A 20106-nucleotide genomic window follows, 5' to 3' on the forward strand; every position below is an offset into this window, starting at 1 on the left:
CGAGACTTCAAAAATAGTAGAAACGGGCATAAAGGAATAATCTAATAAAAGAAGAGCGGGACAAATGAAGAGAGAAATAGAGGGAAGAAAGAGAAAGACATGAGAGTTAGAGGACAGAGTGCTCCCAGTGGCTAGAGAGGTGGAATAAAACTCTGACCCTTTAGCTTTGACCTTGACTGATGAGATGTTTTGTAAGACCACCACTACCATTAGTATTAGCTACAAACAGTATAACAGTCTATTACCACCACCACCATTAGTATTAGCTACAAACAGTGTAACAGTCTACTACCACCACCACCATTAGTATTAGCTACAAACAGTGTAACAGTCTATTCCCACCACTACCATTAGTATTAGCTACAAACAGTGTAACAGTCTATTACCACCACTACCATTAGTATTAGCTACCAATAGCCTAACAGTCTACTACCACCACTACCATTAGTATTAGCTACAAACAGTGTAACAGTCTATTACCACCACTACCATTAGTATTAGCTACAAACAGTGTAACAGTCTATTACCACCACTACCATTAGTATTAGCTACAAACAGTGTAACAGTCTATTACCACCACTACCATTAGTATTAGCTACAAACAGTGTAACAGCCTATTACCACCACTACCATTAGTATTAGCTACAAACAGTGTAACAGTCTATTACCACCACTACCATTAGTATTAGCTACAAACAGTGTAACAGTCTATTACCACTACCATTAGTATTAGCTACAAACAGTGTAACAGTCTATTACCACCACTACCATTAGTACTAGCTACAAACAGTGTAACAGTCTACTACCACCACCACCATTAGTACTAGCTACCAATAGCCTAACAGTCTACTACCACCACTACCATTAGTACTAGCTACAAACAGTGTAACAGTCTATTTCCACTACCATTAGTATTAGCTACCAATAGCCTAACAGTCTACTACCACCACCACCATTAGTACTAGCTACAAATAGTGTAATGGTCTATTACCACCGATACCATTAGTACTAGCTACAAATAGTGTAACAGTCTACTACCACCACCACCATTAGTACTAGCTACAAATAGTGTAATGGTCTATTACCACCGATACCATTAGTACTAGCTACAAATAGTGTAACAGTCTACTACCACCACCACCATTAGTACTAGCTACCAATAGCATAACAGTATATTACCGCCACCATTAGTACTAACTACAAATAGCATAACAGTCTATTACCACCACTACCATTAGTATTAGCTACCAATAGCCTAACAGTCTATTACCACCACTACCATTAGTATTAGCTACCAATAGCCTAACAGTCTATTACCACCACTACCATTAGTACTAGCTACCAATAGCATAACAGTCTATTACCACCACTACCATTAGTATTAGCTACCAATAGCATAACAGTATATTACCACCACTATCATTAGTACTAGCTACCAATAGCATAACAGTCTATTACCACCACTACCATTAGTATTAGCTACAAACAGTGTAACAGCCTATTACCACCACTACCATTAGTAAATCAAATCAAATCAATTGTTATTAGTCACATGCGCCGAATACAACAGGTGTAGACCTTACAATGCTTACTTACGAGCCCCTAACCGACAGTGCAGTTTAAAAAAAATATGGATAAGAATAAGAGATAAAAGTAACAAGTAGTTAAAGAGGAGCAGTAAAATAACACTATATACAGGGGGGTGGCGGTACATAGTCAATATGCAGGGGCACCGGTCAGTTGAAGCAGTATGTACATGTAGGTAGAGTTAATTTTGATGACTATGCATAGATGAAAACAGAGAGTGACAGTGGTGTGGAGGGGGGAAGGGGTGGGGGGGGGGGAAATGTGAATAGTCTGGGTAGCCATTTGACTAGATGTTCAGGAGTCTTATGGCTTGAGGGTAGAAGCTGTTTAGAAGCCTCTTGGACCTAGACTTGACACTCCTGTACCGCTTGTCATGTGGTAGCAGAGAGAACAGTCTATGACTAGGGTGGCTGGAGTATTTGACAATTTTCAGGGCCTTCCTCTGACACCACCTGGTATAGAGGTCCTGGATGGCAGGAAGCTTGGCCCCAGTGATGTACTGGGCTGTTCGCTCTACCCTCTGTAGTGCCTTGCGGTCGGAGGCTGAGCGGTTGCCATGCCAGGCAGTGATGCAACAAGTCAGGATGCTCTCGATGGTGCAGCTGTAGAACCTTTTCAGGATCTGATGACCCATGCCAAATCGTTTCAGTCTCCTGAGGGGGAATAGGTTTTTTTGTGCCCACTTCATGACTGTCATGGTGTGCTTGGAACTTGAAGCTCTCAACCTGCTCCACTGCAGCCCCGTCAATGAGAATGGGGGCGTGCTTGGTCCTCTTTTTCCTGTAGTCCACAATCATCTCCTTTGTCTTGATCACATTGAGGGAGAGGTTGTTGTCCTGGCACCACACGGCCAGGTCTCTGACCTCCTCCCTATAGGCTGCCTCGTTGTTGTCGGTGATCACGCCTACCACTGTTGTGTCATCGGCAAATTTAATGATGGTGTTGGAGTCGTGCCTGGCCATGCAGTCATGAGTGAACAGGGAGTACAGGAGGGGAATGAGCACGCACCCCTGAGGGGCCCCTGTGTTGAGAATCAGCATGTCGGATGTGTTGTTACCTACCCTTACCACCTGGGGGCGGCCCGTCAGGAAGTCCAGGATCCAGTTGCAGAGGGAGGTGTTTAGTCCCAGGGTCCTTAGCTTATTGATGAGCTTTGAGGGCACTATGGTGTTCAATGCTGAGCTGTAGTCAATGAATAGCATTCTCACATAGGCGTTCCTTCTGTCCAGGTGGGAAAGGGCAGTGTGGAATGCAATAGAAACTAAATTATCTGTGGATCTGTTTGGGCGGTATGCAAATTGGAGTGGGTCTAGGATTTCTGGGATGATGGTGTTGATGTGAGCCATGACCAGCCTTTCAAAGCACTTCATGGCTACAGACGTGAGTGCTACGGGTCGGTAGTCATTTAGGCAGGTTCGCTTAGGGTTCTTGGCCACAGGGACTATGGTGGTCTGCTTGAAACATGTTGGTATTACAGACTCAGACAGGGAGAGGTTGAAAATGTCAGTGAAGACACTTGCCAGTTGTTCAGTGCATGCTCGAAGTACACGTCCTGGTAATCCGTCTGGCCCTGCGGCCTTGTGAATGTTGACCTGTCTAAAGGTCTTACTCACATCGGCTGCGGAGAGCGTGATCACACAGTCTTCCGGTACAGCTGGTGCTCTCGTGCATTTTTCAGTGTTATTTGCCTCGAAGCGAGCATAGAAGTAGTTTCGCTCGTCCGGTATAATCGTGTCACTGGGCAGCTCTCGGCTGTGCTTCCCTTTGTAGTCTGTAATGGTTTGCAAGCCCTGCCACATTTGGCGAGCGTCAGAGCCGGTGTGGTACGGTTCAATCTTAGTCCTGTATTGACGCTTTGCCTGTTTGATGGTTCGTTGGAGGGCATAGCGGGATTTCTTGTAAGCTTCTGGGTTAGAGTCCCGCTACTTGAAAGCGGCAGCTCTAGCTTTTAGCTCAGTGCGGATGCTGCCTGTAATCCATGGTTTATGGGTGGGGATGACGTCATCGATGCACTTATTGATGAAGCCAATGACAGATGTGGTGTACTCCTCAATGCCATCGGAGGAATCCCGGAACTGTGCTAGCGGAACTGTACTAGCAGTCTGTGCTAGCAAAACAGTGCTGTAGCTTAGCATTTGCTTCATCTGACCACTTTTTTATTGATCTAAGACTGGTGCTTCCTGCTTTAATTTTTGTTTGTTAGCAGGAATCAGGAGGTTAGAATTATGGTCAGATTTGTTTTAACATGTTGATAGAAATTAGGTAAAACTGATTTAAGTTTCCTTGAAAGTCCCCGGCTACTAAGAGCGCCGCCTCTGGATGAGCGTGTTCTTGTTTGATTATGGTGGAATAAAGCTCAGTCAATGCTATCTTGGTGCCAGCCTCTGACTGTGGTGGTATGTAAACAGCTACAAAGAATATAGATGAGAACTCTCTCGGTAGGTAATGTGGTCTGCAGCTTATCATGAGAAACTCTCCCTCAGGCAAGCAATGGCTCGAGACTTCCTTAGATATCGTGCACCAGCTGTTGATTACAAAAATACATTGACCGCCGCCCCTTGTCTTATCAGATGCCGCTGTTCTATCCTGCCGGTATATAGTATAACCAGCTGATAGCTGGTTAATATGGTTAGTTAGCTGGTTAGTATGTTAATATTGTCGTCATTGAGCCACGTCTCCGTGAAGCATAAGATGTTACGGTTTTTAATGTTTTGTTTGCAGTTTTTAATGTCTTGATGGCAGTTTAATCTTCCCAATAACTCGTCCATTTTATTGTCCATGATTGCAAGTTCGCGAGCAGAATTGAGGGGAGTGGTCGTTTATTTGATCGCCTCCTACTCTTCAGAAGGCAGCCCGCCCTCCGGCCTCTCTTTCTCCGCCTCCTCTTCACGCTGATCACTGGGGTCGGGGCCTGTTCCCGAGGGAGCTGTATATCCTCCGCCTTGGGCTCTTCAGAGTCGTGAAAGAAGAAAAAGGATTCTGCTAATCCGTGGTGAGTAATCGCAGTCCTGATGTCTAGAAGTTATTTTCGGTCATAAGAGACGGTAGCGGCAACATTATGTACAAAAATAGTAAAAAAATTAGTTACAAACAACGCAGATAAACAAAAAAAAACCACAATCGGTTGGGGGCACATAAAACTTCTGCTCCGGCGGCATTTTAGCTGAACATTTTAGTACTAGCTATCAACAGCATAACAGTCTACTACCATCACTACCATTAGTACTAGCTACCAAAAACCTAACCGTCTACTACCACCACTACCAGGATAATAGCGGACGATATTGCCACTCCTATTTGACATATCAAATCAAATCAAATTGTATTGGTCACATGTTTAGTAGATGTTAATGCGAGTGTCGCGTAATGCTTATGCTTCTAGTACCGACAGTGCAGTAATATCTAACAAGTAATCTAACAAATTCACAATGACTACCTTATACACACAAATGTAAAGGGATGAATAAGAATATGTACATATAAATATATGAAAGAGCGATGGCCGTGCGGCATAGGCAAGATGCAGTAGATGGTATAGAATACAGTATATACATATACATATATCTACAGGTATATACATATACATATGAGATGAGATGCTATCAATGTATCAAAACGTCATTCCGCTACCTAAGAATAGTAAAGCCCCCTTTACTGGCTCAAATAGCCGACCAATCAGCCTGTTTACCAACCCTTAGTAATCTTCTGGGAAAAATTGTGTTTGACAATGCTATTTTACAATAAACAAATTGACAACAGACTTTCAGTACGGTTAAAGGGAAGGACATTCAACAAGCACAGCACTTACATCAATGACTGATGATTGGCTGAAAGAAATTGATGAATAAAAGATTGTAGGGGCTGTTTTGTTAGACTTCAGTGTGGCTTTTGATATTATCGATCCTAGTCTGCTACTGGAAAAATGTATGTGTTATGGCTTTACACCCCTTGATATATTGTGGATAAATAGTTACCTCTCTAACAGAACACAGAGAGTGTTTTTTAATGGAAGCCTCTCCAACATAATCCAGGTAGAATCAGGAATTCCCCAGGGCAAGTGTCTAGGCCCCTTGCTTTTTTCAATCTTTACTAACGACATGCCACTGGCTTTGAGTAATATAAAGTAATGTGTCTATATATGCGGATGACTCAACACTATACACGTCAGCTACTGCAGGGACTGAAATGACTGCAACACTTAACAAAAAGCTGCAGTTAGTTTCAGAATGGGTGGCAAAGAATAAGTCTTTCCTAAATATTTCAAAAACTGAAAGCATTGTATTTGGGATAAATCATTCACTAAACCCTAAACCTCAGCTTAATCTTGCAATAAATCATATGTGGAAATTGAGCAAGTTGAGGTGACTAAACTGCTTGGAGTAGTCCTGGATCGTAAACTGTCTTGGCCAAAACATATTGATACAACAGTTGCTAAGATGGGGAGAAGTCTGTCCATCATAAAGCGCTGCTCTGCCTTCTTAACAGCACTATCGACAAGGCAGGTCCTACAGGCCCTAGTTTTGTCGCACCTGGACTACTGTTCAGGCGTGTGATCAGGTGCCACAAAGAGGGACTTTGTGGCACCGGGCAATTGGCTCAGAACAGGGCAGCACGGCTGACCCTTGGATGTATACTGAGAGCTAATATTAATCATATTCATGTCAATCTCTCCTGGCTCAAAGTGGAAGAGAGATTAACTTCATCACGACTTGTATTTGTGAGAGGTATTTACATGTTGAATGCACCGAGCTGTCTGTTTAAACTACTGGCACACAGCTCGGACACCCATGCATACCCCACAAGACATGCCACCAGAGGTCTCTTCACATTCCCTAAGTCCAGCACAGATTATGGGAGGCACACAGTACTACATAGAGCCATAACTACACAGAACTATATTCCACATCAAGTAACTCATGCAAGCAGTAAAATTTGATTAAAAACTGATAGAAATACACCTTATGGAAGAGCAGTGACTGTGAAGCAACACAAACATAGGCACAGACACATGCATACACACACACGATAACATACGCACTATACACACACGTACACATGGATTTTGTGTTGTAGATATGTGGTAGTAGAGGGGCCTGAGGGCACACACTTGATGTGTTGTGAAATCTGTTGTGAATGTATTGTAATGTGTTTAAAATTTTAGAACTGCCTTAATTTTGCTGGACCCCAGGAGGAGTAGCTGCTGTCTTGGCAGTAGCTATTGGGGATCCATAATACAAACAAATACAAATACTATTAGTATTAGCTACCAATAGTGTAACAGTCTACTACCACCACTACCATTAGTACCAGCTATCAATAGCCTAACAGTCTATTACCACCACTACCATTAGTACCAGCTACCAATAGCCTAACAGTCTACTACCACCACTACCATTAGTACTAGCTACCAATAGCATAACAGTCTACTACCACCACTACTATTAGTACCAGCTACCAATAGCCTAACAGTCTACTACCACCACTAGCAATACCATTAGTACTAGCTACCAATAAGCTACGAGTCTACCACTAACATTAGTACTACTACTAGACCAATAGCCTAAAACCACTACCAAAACCACTACCAACATCTTACTACAACCAATAGACTACATTGAGATGCTACCACTACTTCAACTGTTGCTCCTATGTTGTCTCGCCCTGACCTTAGAGAGACGTTTTATTTCTCTATTTGGTTAGGTCAGGGTGTGATTTGGGGTGGGCATTCTATGTTGTCTATTTCTTTGTTTTTGGCCGAGTATGGTTCCCAATCAGAGGCAGCTGTCTATCGTTGTCTCTGATTGGGGATCATACTTAGGCAGCCCTTTTTCCCACTTTCTGTTGTGGGATCTTGTCTTTTTGTGTTGCATGTGTTTGCACTCCTAGCTTTACGTTCATTGAGTTGTTTATTGTTTTTTTTGGTGGAACATTTAAATTAAAGGAAAATGTACGCCTACCACGCTGCACCTTGGTCTCATTCTAACGACGAACGTAACATATGCTCACAGGAACCACAGCCACTGTTGCTTTTACGGCTGGTGATTAGAGTCAGGACTTTTTCGTGACCAGCAATCCCAACCAGGAATAACTCTGGGCCCTCGTTCACTATAACTGCTCTGATCAGTGTTATAGAAGACTGAGGTTGCTTAATTGTGATCACATATAGACGATCAAGCGAATATGTCTGAGCATTCCGAAATATAATCCTGGGCCCCAAATCCTTCTACCATGGCCTGAGACAGACAGAGACCCAGTCCCAGGATATGTCCAAAATTACTACTTCTTACCAGGGCCCATAGGAGATTAGAGCCCTATATAGGGAATTAGAGTACTATATAGGGAATTAGAGTACTATATAGGGAATTGGAGCACTATATAGGGAATTGGAGCACTATATAGGGAATTGGAGCACTATATAGGGAATTAGAGTACTATATAGGGAATAGGGTACCTTTTGGAACACCCATGCTGTCAGTAGAGACAGGTAGTGGAGGTGGTAGTGGGTTGGTGCTGAGTGAGGGACACTGTAACCGGAGTGCTGTTTTCTATTTATGTAGTAACACTACAATGAAAGAAAGGCCCAGAAAAAAAGGCTCCTATTGAAAACGAGGAGCTGCATGTGGCGCCAGGGGAGAGGTAGAGACTGACAATGTCTGACGCGTGGGGGGAGAGGTGGAGAGAGGGAGAGACAGAAAAGGGAGAAAAGACAAAAGGACACAAGATAAAGGGAGAGAGGGAGACAGAGAAAAAGGAAGGGGCATAGAAGGACATGAGTGAGGGAAAACAGGAGAACACAGAGAAATAGATTGGGACAATCCCAGCTCCACCTGGCTGGAAGAGACCGAGAGAGAGGGGGCCTGGATCTGTCAGGATCTGTCATCACCCTGAACTGAGCCCAGCCTCTGAGCCTCAGCCTGAAAAAACGCCCTTCTCTCTCTCCTTCTGTCTCTTTCTTCACCCAGGGCTTACCTCACAGCGTGTCACTACATCAATCAGCATCCATAGGACTACCCCTAGACAAGCAATTAGACCAGCTCCACCCCTCACAACTCCCTCCATCTCACTTTATCCCTCTCTCTCTCCCACCTTCCTCTCTCCATCCTTGTTAATCCCTCTACCTTCCTTCCACCTTTTCACTTTGTGCAAAAGTGGGTCTGTGGCTACCCTGGTGTTTTAGTTAGCTGCAGTTTGCTCTCTCTCTCTATCTCTCTCTCTCTCTTGCGTTCACCTTTTTCATCTCCCTCTTCCTTTCATTCTCTCTCACTCCCTCTTTCTTTTTCTCTGCTTCTCCTTCAGGGTGTCTCCTCAGCTCTACACATCTCTCTCTCGCACTCCCCCTCTCTTTCAATTCAATTCAAGGGCTTTATTGGCATGGGAAACATATGTTTACAGTGCCAAAGCAAGTGAAGTAGATAATAAACAAAAGTGAAATAAACAATAAACAATTAAAAAAGTAACAGTGAACATTACAGTCACAGAAGTTCCAAAAAAAGAAAGACATTTCAAATGTCATATTATGTCTCTATACAGTGTTTTAACGATGTGCAAAGAGTTCAAGTACAAAAGGGAAAATAAATAAACATAAATATGGGTTGTATTTACAATGGTGTTTGTTCTTCCCTTTTCTTGTGGCAACAGGTCACAAATCTTGCTGATGTGATGGCACACTACGGTATATCACCCAATAGACATGGGAGTTAATCAAAATTGGGTTTGTTTTCGAATTATTTGTGGATCTGTGTAATTTGAGGGAAATATGTATCTCTAATATGGTCATACATTTGGCAGGAGGTTAGGAAGTGCAACTCAGTTTCCACTTCATTTTGTGTGCACATAACCTGTCTTCTCTTGAGATCCAGGTCTGCCTACGGCAGCCTTTCTCAATAGCAAGGCCATGCTCACCGAGTCTGTACATAGGCAAAGTATTCCTTAAGTTTGGGTCAGTCACAGTGGTTAGATATTCTGCCACTGTGTACTCTCTGTTTAGGGCCAAATAGCATTCTAGTTTCCTCTGTTTTTTTGTTAATTTCTTCTAATGTGTCAAGTAATTATCTTTTTGTTTTCTCATGATTTGGTTGGGTCTAATTGTCTTTCTCACTCTCTCGCTCCCTCTTTCTCTCTCTCTGCTTCTCCTTCAGTGTGTCTCAGCTCGACACATCACTGTTTAGAAAACAAAAGCTCCTGTGAAACCTGAGGCCTTCCTTATCAGCCCCCAGAAGCCTGGGACTCAATTAGCATGACAATCCCCATCCTGAGTGCCGTGTGTCAGCCTAGGCTATGAGGAGGGGTGATGGGGGGTGTGGGTGGGGAGGGCAGGTACAGCAGAGCCATCACAATACCGTATCATTTTACTCCTAATCCCTTCTGTTTTGCATGGCTTCTTTTTGCAGGGGAGGGAGTGAGTCTTCATAATCCCCCCTTGTCACTTATACACACTCCCACATTTTTTTTTTTTTTTTTTTTTACCTTTATTTAACTAGGCAAGTCAGTTAAGAACAAATTCTTATTTTCAATGACGGCCTAGGAACAGTGGGTTAACTGCCTGTTCAGGGGCAGAACGACAGATTTGTACCTTGTCAGCTCGGGGATTTGAACTTGCAACCTTCCGGTTACTAGTCCAACACTCTAACCACTAGGCTACCCTGCCGCCCCCATCTGTCCCCCTCTTTCTCTCCGTCTGTCTTTCAACCATGCAGCATAGGTCTGTCTTAACTCGCTCTACCTATGCTAGCTATTACAGCTGGGGCATGAGGCTGACATACACTGAGGCCATGTACATTTTTCATCTAATTACAGAGTTTTCTTGACCTTTGAGACTCATTAGATGTCTGAATGAACCTCAATGTAGATACAAGCTTGTCAGTTACACAATGATTTTTTTTTGTTAGTGTAGGCTATAGCCTACGTTAGTACAGTTTGCTTGCTACAACAGCCGGACCGTGAAGAAGCTTTAGTCAAGACCTTATGCAAACTTTTCACCCATTTGTCATATATGTCACATGGATCCTAGCGATGAGAAATGCATTTTCATATCCAGCACGCACCCACATGCACACGGTGTAGCGTGTTGAATGTATGCTGTGATGAAGGGCTCCTTTCATTCGCTGTGGGCGACAGAGTGGGGCGCATTGCCTAAGGGGCAGTTCAGACGTCTCAGGGTGGGCTTCAGCCAGCCTGGTGGGCTTCAGCCAGCCTGGTGGGCTTGACAGAACCTCTCCATGGGATGTTACTATGGGAGTATCCTGGGATTTTGTCTACGTTTATCTTCCCTTGTATTTCCAACAAAATAGTTATATTTTATTTACTAGGCAAGACAGTTAAGAACAAATTCTTGTTTTACAATGACGGCTTACCATCCCCTAACCCGGACGACGCTGGGCCAATTGTGCGGCGCCCTATGGGACTCCCGATCACAGCCGGTTGTGATACAGCCCGGGATCGAACCAGTGTTTGTAGTGATGCCTTAGACCGCTGCGCCACTTAGGACCCATAAGTAGTGTTCCTGACACAGGTATCTGACAAGGAAAAACTCCATGTCCTAGTGATACCTGGCAATAACTTAATAGTATTTTTCCCTGATCAGGGTCACATGGCTTTTTCGAGTTCTAATGATCGATATGAGATGGCATTTTATAGAGATGAGTTTCTGCACAAACTTCAGTTGTGCCAACATAATGGAATCTCGGTACATGACTGTAGGCGTTCAGTTTTAAATTGGACGTGCTCCAATCTACAGTATGGCGCTATCAGGTCTCCAAAGACTCATTTGGTTTGCAAATTTCCTTTTACATAACTTCTCGCCTCACAAAATGTTCTGGAGTCTGGTGTGGACTGTGTGTGCGTGTGAATGTGTGTGAGTGTAGGCTGGTTTCAGTGTATGAACATGTTGGAATGTGTGTATCGGTTTTCAGTGTGACTTTCAGTGTGACTTTCAGTGTAAAATAGGGGAACAACACATACAGTATGTGGGAACAACACACAAGAACACCACCGTAAGCCTGATCTGAGGGAGAAAATGGAGACTACGTTAACTCATCCCATCCTGTATATACCAACAAACAGGAAAACAATTCCCTTGTGTGTCTTCAAACCCATATGCTCCACAATGACCACTCACTCTTTGAAATGAGCATGATGTGGGCAAATGTGTGAACTGATTTAATGGGTCATTCTAGAGTTGTATCTGTACACTGGTGTTAAACATACTAGTTCGTTATAACAGATAGGCCTATGTTTACAGATAACCAATAAGGATTTTTTTATTTTACCAGGCAAGTCATTTAAGAACAAATTCTTATTCACAATGACGGCCTACCCCGGCCTAACCCCAACAACGCTGGGCCAATTGTGCACCATCCTATGGGACTCCCAATCACAGCCAGATGTGATACAGCTTGGATTTGAACCAGGGACTGTAGTGATGCCTCTTGCACTGAGATGCAGTGCCTTAGACCACTGCGCCACTCGGGAGCCCCAAATAAGCCTGAACCCCAGGAGAGGATATGCTGAGTGCGTGTATGTGTTAGCACGGGGGGGGGGGGGTCGAAGAGATTTCAGTCTAAAATGTGGAGCAATGGGACTTCCTTTCGTCAGCTGTCTTAAGTTCAATACCTACACCCCCCATCCTCTCTCACCTCCCTTCCCCCTCCCCGGCCTGTCCCATATCCCTCCCTCCCTCTCTCCCCCTTCTGCCTTCCTGCTCTGTTGGGAGGAGGAGCCCTTCCTGTCATTGGCAGCTTCTTTGAAAGGAAAGCCTGTGATAAAACCAGTCTACCGTCCAGGAGATGGCTCCATAAAAACAGCAACACCAAACGCACAGGCAAGAGGGGGTCACACGCACAAACACATGAGCACACACCAGCTCATGCATGCACACACACAATCCGAGAGGAATTATCACACCCTTACTAGAACGACACACAGCCGTGGACTATACGGCAAACACACACACATACACACAGATAATGTGGAGAGTAATGCTGCAAGTTCACCTACAGATGTTGGATCTTAATATGATCACCCTGTTGCAGGGAACATTCAGGAAATGTACAACTTGTAGTGTATTTGAGGTTTAAAAAGGCTTCTAAAGTTTGTAATTTCCACTTTGAAATGTCAGACTTGAAATTTCAGACTTGACCCCTACAAAAATATCCATTCATTAAAATCCACATAATACTTAATATTTCCTGTTGCTGCAGGGTTATTTTCCTACTGTAGCAGATTGGCTCAAATGAAGATCCTACATCTGTACTGACTTTTGTACATGTTCACTCTATAAATACAACTGCAGTGTTTTATGCAATATTTACTACCATATGTTTTTCTCCTAACAGAGATGGACAGGAAGGCAGGGTTTCTTTAAGAGGGGGGGGGGGGGGGGGGGGGCTTTTTTTAGGGACGGTTGTTAAATCAGGATTGCCCCTCACATTCACCTCACATTGCATACAAAGCAGCCTTTCTTCTTTACAACACCTCATAAAGCTACCTTTTTATTTCACCCCTTTTTTTTGGATGAAACGGAGTCAACATTTGGCCACCCCTCATCTCCCCTACTCACCAACTACCCCTACTTTCTGCACAACACTTTCTTGTCAGATGACCAACACTATGCATCAAACAGCCATGCCTTCCTAATCCCACCTTGATGAACAACAACACTGAGACAAAAACACACATAGACCCACACACACACGCACGAACGCACGCACGCACGCACGCACGCGCGCGCACACACACACACACACACACACACACACACACACACACACACACACACACACACACACACACACACACACACACACACACACACACACACACACACACACACACACACACACACACACACGTTTCAATTGTTTCCAAACATCCAGCCATTGAAGTCAATGTGTTGTGGCCATGGATGGGAAAGACTGTTATGACACAATGAAAAGGGGAATTACAGAGTCTGAGACAAGCTAGAACAAGACTAGACGGTAAAGACTATTCATTACAACAGGTGAGGCACTACAGTGCTGCCTGGCTGCTTCCTCATGCTACAGTAACTGCTTTTCAATAACTCCACCAAGCTAATCCCATTACTTTTAAGATTGTTTGAGTTACACTGAAATTGGGAAACAATTTGTCATTACTGTCAAGAACCACTAATCCTAGTGCAATACAAGTGGTTCAGTCACCACAATTACTAAAGCATTCATCTGACTGAGAGAGGTTTGAGTATCTAAACAACCTAGCTACAAGTCCCACAAGGCATTTCAACTAACTTTGCATTAGCAATTTCAGACCAGGATTCTCAACCAGTAAATCAACATATCAATCATCAACATATCAATCATCAACATATCAATCATCAATATATCATTCAACTAATCAGTCACTCAAAATCCATCCCTTTTGTGTGGTCGGACAGTTTAGCGCATCTGAACAGGCCTCAGTTAATAACTCAAACAGCAACTCAAACATACACAGTAGCTAAAGCTTAGCACAGGTTATTTTTGACTGAAGAGTAACACTCAGTTGACTAGCTACTTACTGGTGTTCTGCTCAGCATTGCACTGCCACAGGAAGACAGGATCCCCACTTCCTCTGGGGTTGGATCTCAAACTTCGATACATACACACTCCCAGAGACAGACAGAGAGACCATACACTAACACACACAGGTAGTCCTGAGGCGTCACCTCACGCCATTTACAACCATTCTATGTCTATCTGGGAGAAACCATAGAGAGGTGCCTGACGACAGTCCAATAATGTCCAAAATATAGTGTACCAGTCAAGAGTGTGCAAGGCTGTCATCAAGGCAAAGGGAGGCTGCTGTGAAGAATCTCAAATATAAAATATATTTTGATTTGTTGAAAACTTTTTTGCTTACTACATGATTCCATATGTGTTATTTCATAGGTTTGATGTCTTCACTATTATTCTACAATGTAGAAAATAGTAAAAATAAAGATAAACCCTTGAATGAGTAGGTGTGTCCAAGCTTTTGACCGGTACTGTATAATGTAGAAAATCTTTATATCATGTAAATGAGTGGTTCTCTGACTTTGGAAAACAATGACAGAATAATACAAAGGGTAGGGTTGACTGGGTCCTTCTCCCACTGGCCCTGGCCCAATGGCACTATGACAAAGCCAGCCCAGAGGCGTCCCAGGACACTGTGTAGGACGCATAGGAGTGGACGCACCATGGACAACCAATATTATTTACTGTGTTCCCTTGCCCACTGAAGACAAGCTATACAATGCTATTACTGAATTCCATCAGGGGCCTGTGAAATCTGTGCAGGCACAAACAGGGACAGCCGTCTGAGCACTGAGACAGACACACAAAAGCACACACACCACAGACACAAATACACACACCGTCTATGGGATGTATTCTCTCTCACTCTCCCTCTAAACCCTCTCAACTACCATCTACCTCACATATAGTATTTCACTCTGTCTCCCTATCCTTGTTTTAGACCGATTTAATCAAACTGGCTCAAGTATGTTTGTGTAAATTCTTACTTTACAACCTGTTGCCTTTGTGCATACATGTCTTATTATGGAAGCTAAAAACATATACCTGTGAGTGTCAAAGTATTTGCCATTTTTATTTGACCATGAAAAAAGTACATTTATGCTAATGTTTTACTCTACATACTGCAATGTAGATTTCATCCTGCCTCTCCAATTTCTCTTAGAGAAATATTCTCACTTTACAGTTAATCTGTAACCATATTATTTAATCCTGAAGGCACAGCATTTAAAACAAACTAACATTTAATCCTATTTCACCTGAGCTTCTTAACATAGTCATGACACGTATAATGTGGCCATATGACCTTCAAGGTGGTAGTGAATAAGACATCAAGGGCAGAGAGGAGAGAAGCAGAGAGAGACAGAGGATTAGTTTTATCACTCCCAGAGAAGACATGCTGGCGTATTCTCTGATGAAAGGACGAAACCCCCTGAATACAGAAGAAGGGATGGAATTGTAAGGGGTAAATCTTAATCCCTAATCAAACCCCCATTCATCCCTCTCTTCTTGCTGCCCCGTCCCTGCAGGCAGTCTAATCTCTTAATTGAGCCTTTTGTAATTATAATTGAATAATTAAAGGCCTTCATTAAAGGCAAACAAATGATGTTGACGTATTCTGACAAGACACAAGATCCGAGGGATACTGTATGCATGATTCAGTGAGACGGACACACATATACAGCAGCACACTCATAAGAATTCAAAATAATGGCATGTATAGTCCTTGTTTGGTGTTGCTTTCATTATTGTACAATACCATGTCTACTTTATTTAATAGTGTTTAAAATGATGCCTTTCTCTTTCTTTATTAGGAAGCCCACCGGTGTGCAAAGAGGGACACACGCACACAGATCCTGACTTTGGCCTGTCTGTGCTCTCTCCATAACGCCTGACATTAAAACCAAGGGAGGCAGAAAGGTCCTGAACTAAAAACAACAGAAAACAGGAAAACTGGCCACACACACACACTAGGGCCGCCTGAATGCCTATCCCGGATTATGAGAATTTAGAGAAGTAACATGACCAAGCTCCACACTGTGACAGAGCCTCTATTCCAATCTACCCCCTGGCGGATCCTTCACAGGATGGCTATGTTGTTGATACTAGTGCTGATGCGTTGTGTTCTCCTGTAGGCCAAATGTTCTATTCTGCTGATGATATATGAGAAAGACCTACAGCCTTCAGAATATTTACCTTATCAAATTCGATAAAACACAATGCAGTGTGTCAAAGTAATAGAGCTGAAAAAGAGCTTGGGTTGTCTTTTTGGGAAAAACGTGATGGCCTCGTTTGTTGTTGACAAGCCTGTCAATCTATCATTGACCTCCTTTCTGTCAATGCTAAACAATGACACACGGTAGTTCACCTTCCAAGGGCAAAAAACCTCAAACATCAAACACACCAGCCTGGTCGAGTCGGTCTCATAGACTAGACTTAACATAGTAATGTAAAAATTAGTATGACATGCTACGTTTGGTATGGCTATATAAGACAGAAGGTTACTTAAAGCTGTAATACGTACATTTTTGCTCGACACAAACAAAGTCATAGAAATGTGTGTTATAGATCTGTCATTCTCATTGAAAGCAAGTCTAAGAAGCAGTAAATATGTTCTATGTGTGCTATTTCTATACTTCCCATTCTTAAGTTTCCTTTTTGCATCTTTAACTTTTGGTTTTGTACACCAGCTTCAAACAGCTGAAAATACAATATTTTTGTTTATGGAAAATATATTTCACAGCGGTTTAGATGGTACAATAATTCTCTACACTATACGTGTTTGTTTTGTCACATAAACTGAAATTAGGCGAACTATTAAAATTTTAGCAACCAGGAAATGTCGGAGCATCTTTAAGGCAAAAAAGGAAAGTAGGGTGCGTGGTATAATGCAGTCGTCTAGCAACCTAAAAGTTGTGTGTTCCAATCTCATCACGGACAACTTTTGCAACTACTTACTACTTTTTTTTAGCTACTTTACAACTACTTAGCGTGTTAGCTAACCCTTCCCCTAACCTTTTAGCCTAACTCCTAACCCCTAGCGTAGTTAACGTTAGCCACCTAGCTAACATTAGTCAAAACAAATTGGAATTAATAAAATATCATACAAAATGGATGATGGACATCCACAAGTTAATATATAGGCTACCATACGGAACATTACATATCATACTAATTGGAATGTCCAGTGATGTTCTTTTACTATGTTACATCTACCCCTGAGTCCAGGTTGAACACACTCACAAAGACCCACTACTTTGAGAATGTGAATGAGTTCTTACTGGTTATTATGCTATCCTACTACCTAAATTTGATTTTAGTTCGACCTTTCCATGTTTGGCAATGTAAGGGTGAGCCATTGCTAGCTCATCCGTCTGTTGGCAACAATGAGGGCAAACCAGTGTGAATAGAGTGGGTGAATTACGCCTCTTCGCAAGTTATTGTCTCTCGATGTTTACTGAGGTTATTGGGAACAGAGGATGGAAACAGAACACCGGTCTAAAGATGAACACTCAACACTCTAGATCCCTCTTTTCTCTCTCCCCGCCCGGGGCCATCCACGCCTATCAAAGGACATTTCTGTGGTCTTTAGACCTACTCGGTTTCCTCCTTATCTTTGTCTCTTTCTCAAACTGCCTAACAGATACTATTTTGTGAAGGCAATCAATCGTACGACCAGAGAAAAGTATTTTATAAACGGAACTTAATTCACTTAAAGTGTTCGTGGAAAAATAAATCTCATTCTCTTCAATCAAAAAGTGTTGTGGTGGCCACTATGTACATTTGCGCAACAGAAACGTAATAATAAGGTCACTTTGGACAGGACATTATAGGACCTAGACTGTTACCGAATAAAGAACGGCTCATAGTTTCGATGTTCAATACAACTGTAGCAGTATTTTGTTGTCCTCCTGTCCCCTCAGAAGTTGGCGATTGTATTTAGCGAGTTGAGACCGGCTGTGGTCTCGCTCGTCCTGACAGCTCATTCGTCTTCATTACGGGAAACACCGTGGGGCTGACAGCGCCTGAAACCCTGGTGTCTTCACAATTAATGAAGATATATAGGCAGTTCATCTTGAAGAACTTAAACTTACCAGCACACGATGTAGGCCTACTGTCATGAAGTAGAATTCGCCTGGGTCGCAATTATTAAACCGACACAAAAGGCGCTAAGGGGCACAGCCTTGCGTAAAAGCGTGTAGGCCATCTGGATGAAATAGATCAATATAACATCTGTAATAGTTTCCTGTGTCTTTTCTGCCTGAACACGTTCTTATAGCGCAATGGCAAGGCCCCCCTCATCTTTCATATTCAAATGAGCATGCCAGAAACACCATGTTGCCAGTGCCAGAGTATGCTATTATCATATGAAATACAGTGGTGAGGGTAGATGGGCTGCATAACAATCACAACTTATTTTCTCACACCCATTGTTTTTCACTCCTTTTCACTCATACAGGCATGATGTGTGTTAGCAAAGTGGCAAAGCCTCTAGGAAAAGAGAGAGAGACATGGCTCTGTTATACCCCAAGGCCTCAGTTGTTCCTGTAAAGCTGTATTGTCCTACTTATTCATGCTCTAGTTATTCTTCATTAACAGTTTTGCCCTCAAATGAACTTTTAAGTTAGATGCTAATTATGTTTTTAAGTAGGCCTAGTTATTCACATTGCATCAGTTACCCATATCTCTACTGAAATGGGTCCTAGGCTTTCATCATTGGGCCTCTTGTGATCCCTCTTAAGGATCCCCTTTCATTTTGACTTTGGTAGTTAGCTTCTAAACACCTCACAAGGTCAGGGGGCCCATATTGTGAGAGAAAGCTAAATCATTCATCTGAAGTCATTCAAAAAGAAAACAAACGTGATGATGAATAAATATGCAGTCCCACACACTGAGCACATAAACAAACAAACTGGAGGATGAGAAAGGGCACGAGAATCAAATGGAATCTGTCTCTTCCTGTGGAGAGAGCTCTATGATAACATCAGCACTCTGATAAGGACACACACACGCACACTGAGATTGTCACTCTTTCCGCATGATCACAATAACACCACCGGCCTCACCGGCCTGATGAGGAGAGTGAAAACCCTGCCTCTGCTAAAACACGCACAGCACACACACAAGCCTTTACAGTCTGATGAGTCGAGTGAGGAGACAGAGCAAATACTTCACTTACACTGAACACTGGCTGTCCCAGCCCAGGCAAAGGGGTCCAGACCAGGGAAGAAGGGGGTGGCCTTGCCCAGCATACAAGCCCCCTGAGTGGACACGTCGAAGAGTGGCCGAGGGGCCATCCCTAGAGCCTCCATACAGTCAAACATGTTCCTCTCTCTAGCTCCACACACACTATTTTGTCCAACAACCACAACAACACCAGAGTCCTCTTCTGCTGTGGTTGTTCAGCTGAGCTTAGCTAGCAGTGACGTCTCAGAGGAATTTCCACCCAGAGAAAAACAAGAGCAGCTCAGAGCAGGACTGGCTGTCCAGGCTTGTGGTTGTTGTAATAGTGGACCTCTGTCACTTTCAGTCAGGGTGAACCTTCTCCAGGTGCTGTGCGTCTGTCTCAGCCTCTGTTTGGTTCCACTCTGATAAAGTCCTCGACTGGCTTCTCTCTGTGTATTGGTCTTGGAGTTGAACAGCTTTTTCCCCTTTTGTCTCCTCTTTCTCTCTTCTCTTGAGCTCCAGACTACTTCCCACTCTCAGTCACCCTCTCCACTCTCTGGGTGTTTCTCATTGGGAGTTGTAACTGATCTAAACACCCCCCTCTCCTTAGCTCTCTGGGCCTCTCACACACAGCCAGTGATACTTTGGAGTGAACCAACAGCCTGTTCTCTCAGCAAAGGGGGGGGGGGGGGGGGGGGGGGGGGCGGGGAGGGAACTAGAGAGCCGGGGGCGGGCCCATTAGTCTGGTTGGTCACATAACAAACTTTCTATCCTATGTTCTCCCTCTGCTTTCCCTTCCTCCTCTTCATATTTCATATTTTACAAATGA

At 43.3% G+C, this 20106-nt stretch overlaps 1 protein-coding gene across 2 annotated transcripts in view; it reads right to left on the reverse strand.

Moving 5' to 3' along the window:
- Nucleotides 1-20106, reverse strand: part of LOC129846598 (retinoic acid receptor gamma-A-like) — a 70332-nt gene that overhangs the window by 9414 nt on the left and 40812 nt on the right. The window contains exon 1 of one of the 2 annotated variants that reach the window (XM_055914555.1): nucleotides 19291-19910. The exons of the other annotated variant lie outside the window; for it this stretch is intronic. Within the exon in view, the coding sequence (XP_055770530.1) occupies nucleotides 19291-19435 (145 nt within the window). The 5' untranslated portion in view covers nucleotides 19436-19910. Of the gene's footprint in view, nucleotides 1-19290; nucleotides 19911-20106 lie in introns of those variants that run through there. 2 annotated transcript variants of the gene reach the window in all.

Source organism: Salvelinus fontinalis, chromosome 3, assembly GCF_029448725.1.
Source record: "Salvelinus fontinalis isolate EN_2023a chromosome 3, ASM2944872v1, whole genome shotgun sequence".
Taxonomy (NCBI): domain Eukaryota; kingdom Metazoa; phylum Chordata; class Actinopteri; order Salmoniformes; family Salmonidae; genus Salvelinus; species Salvelinus fontinalis.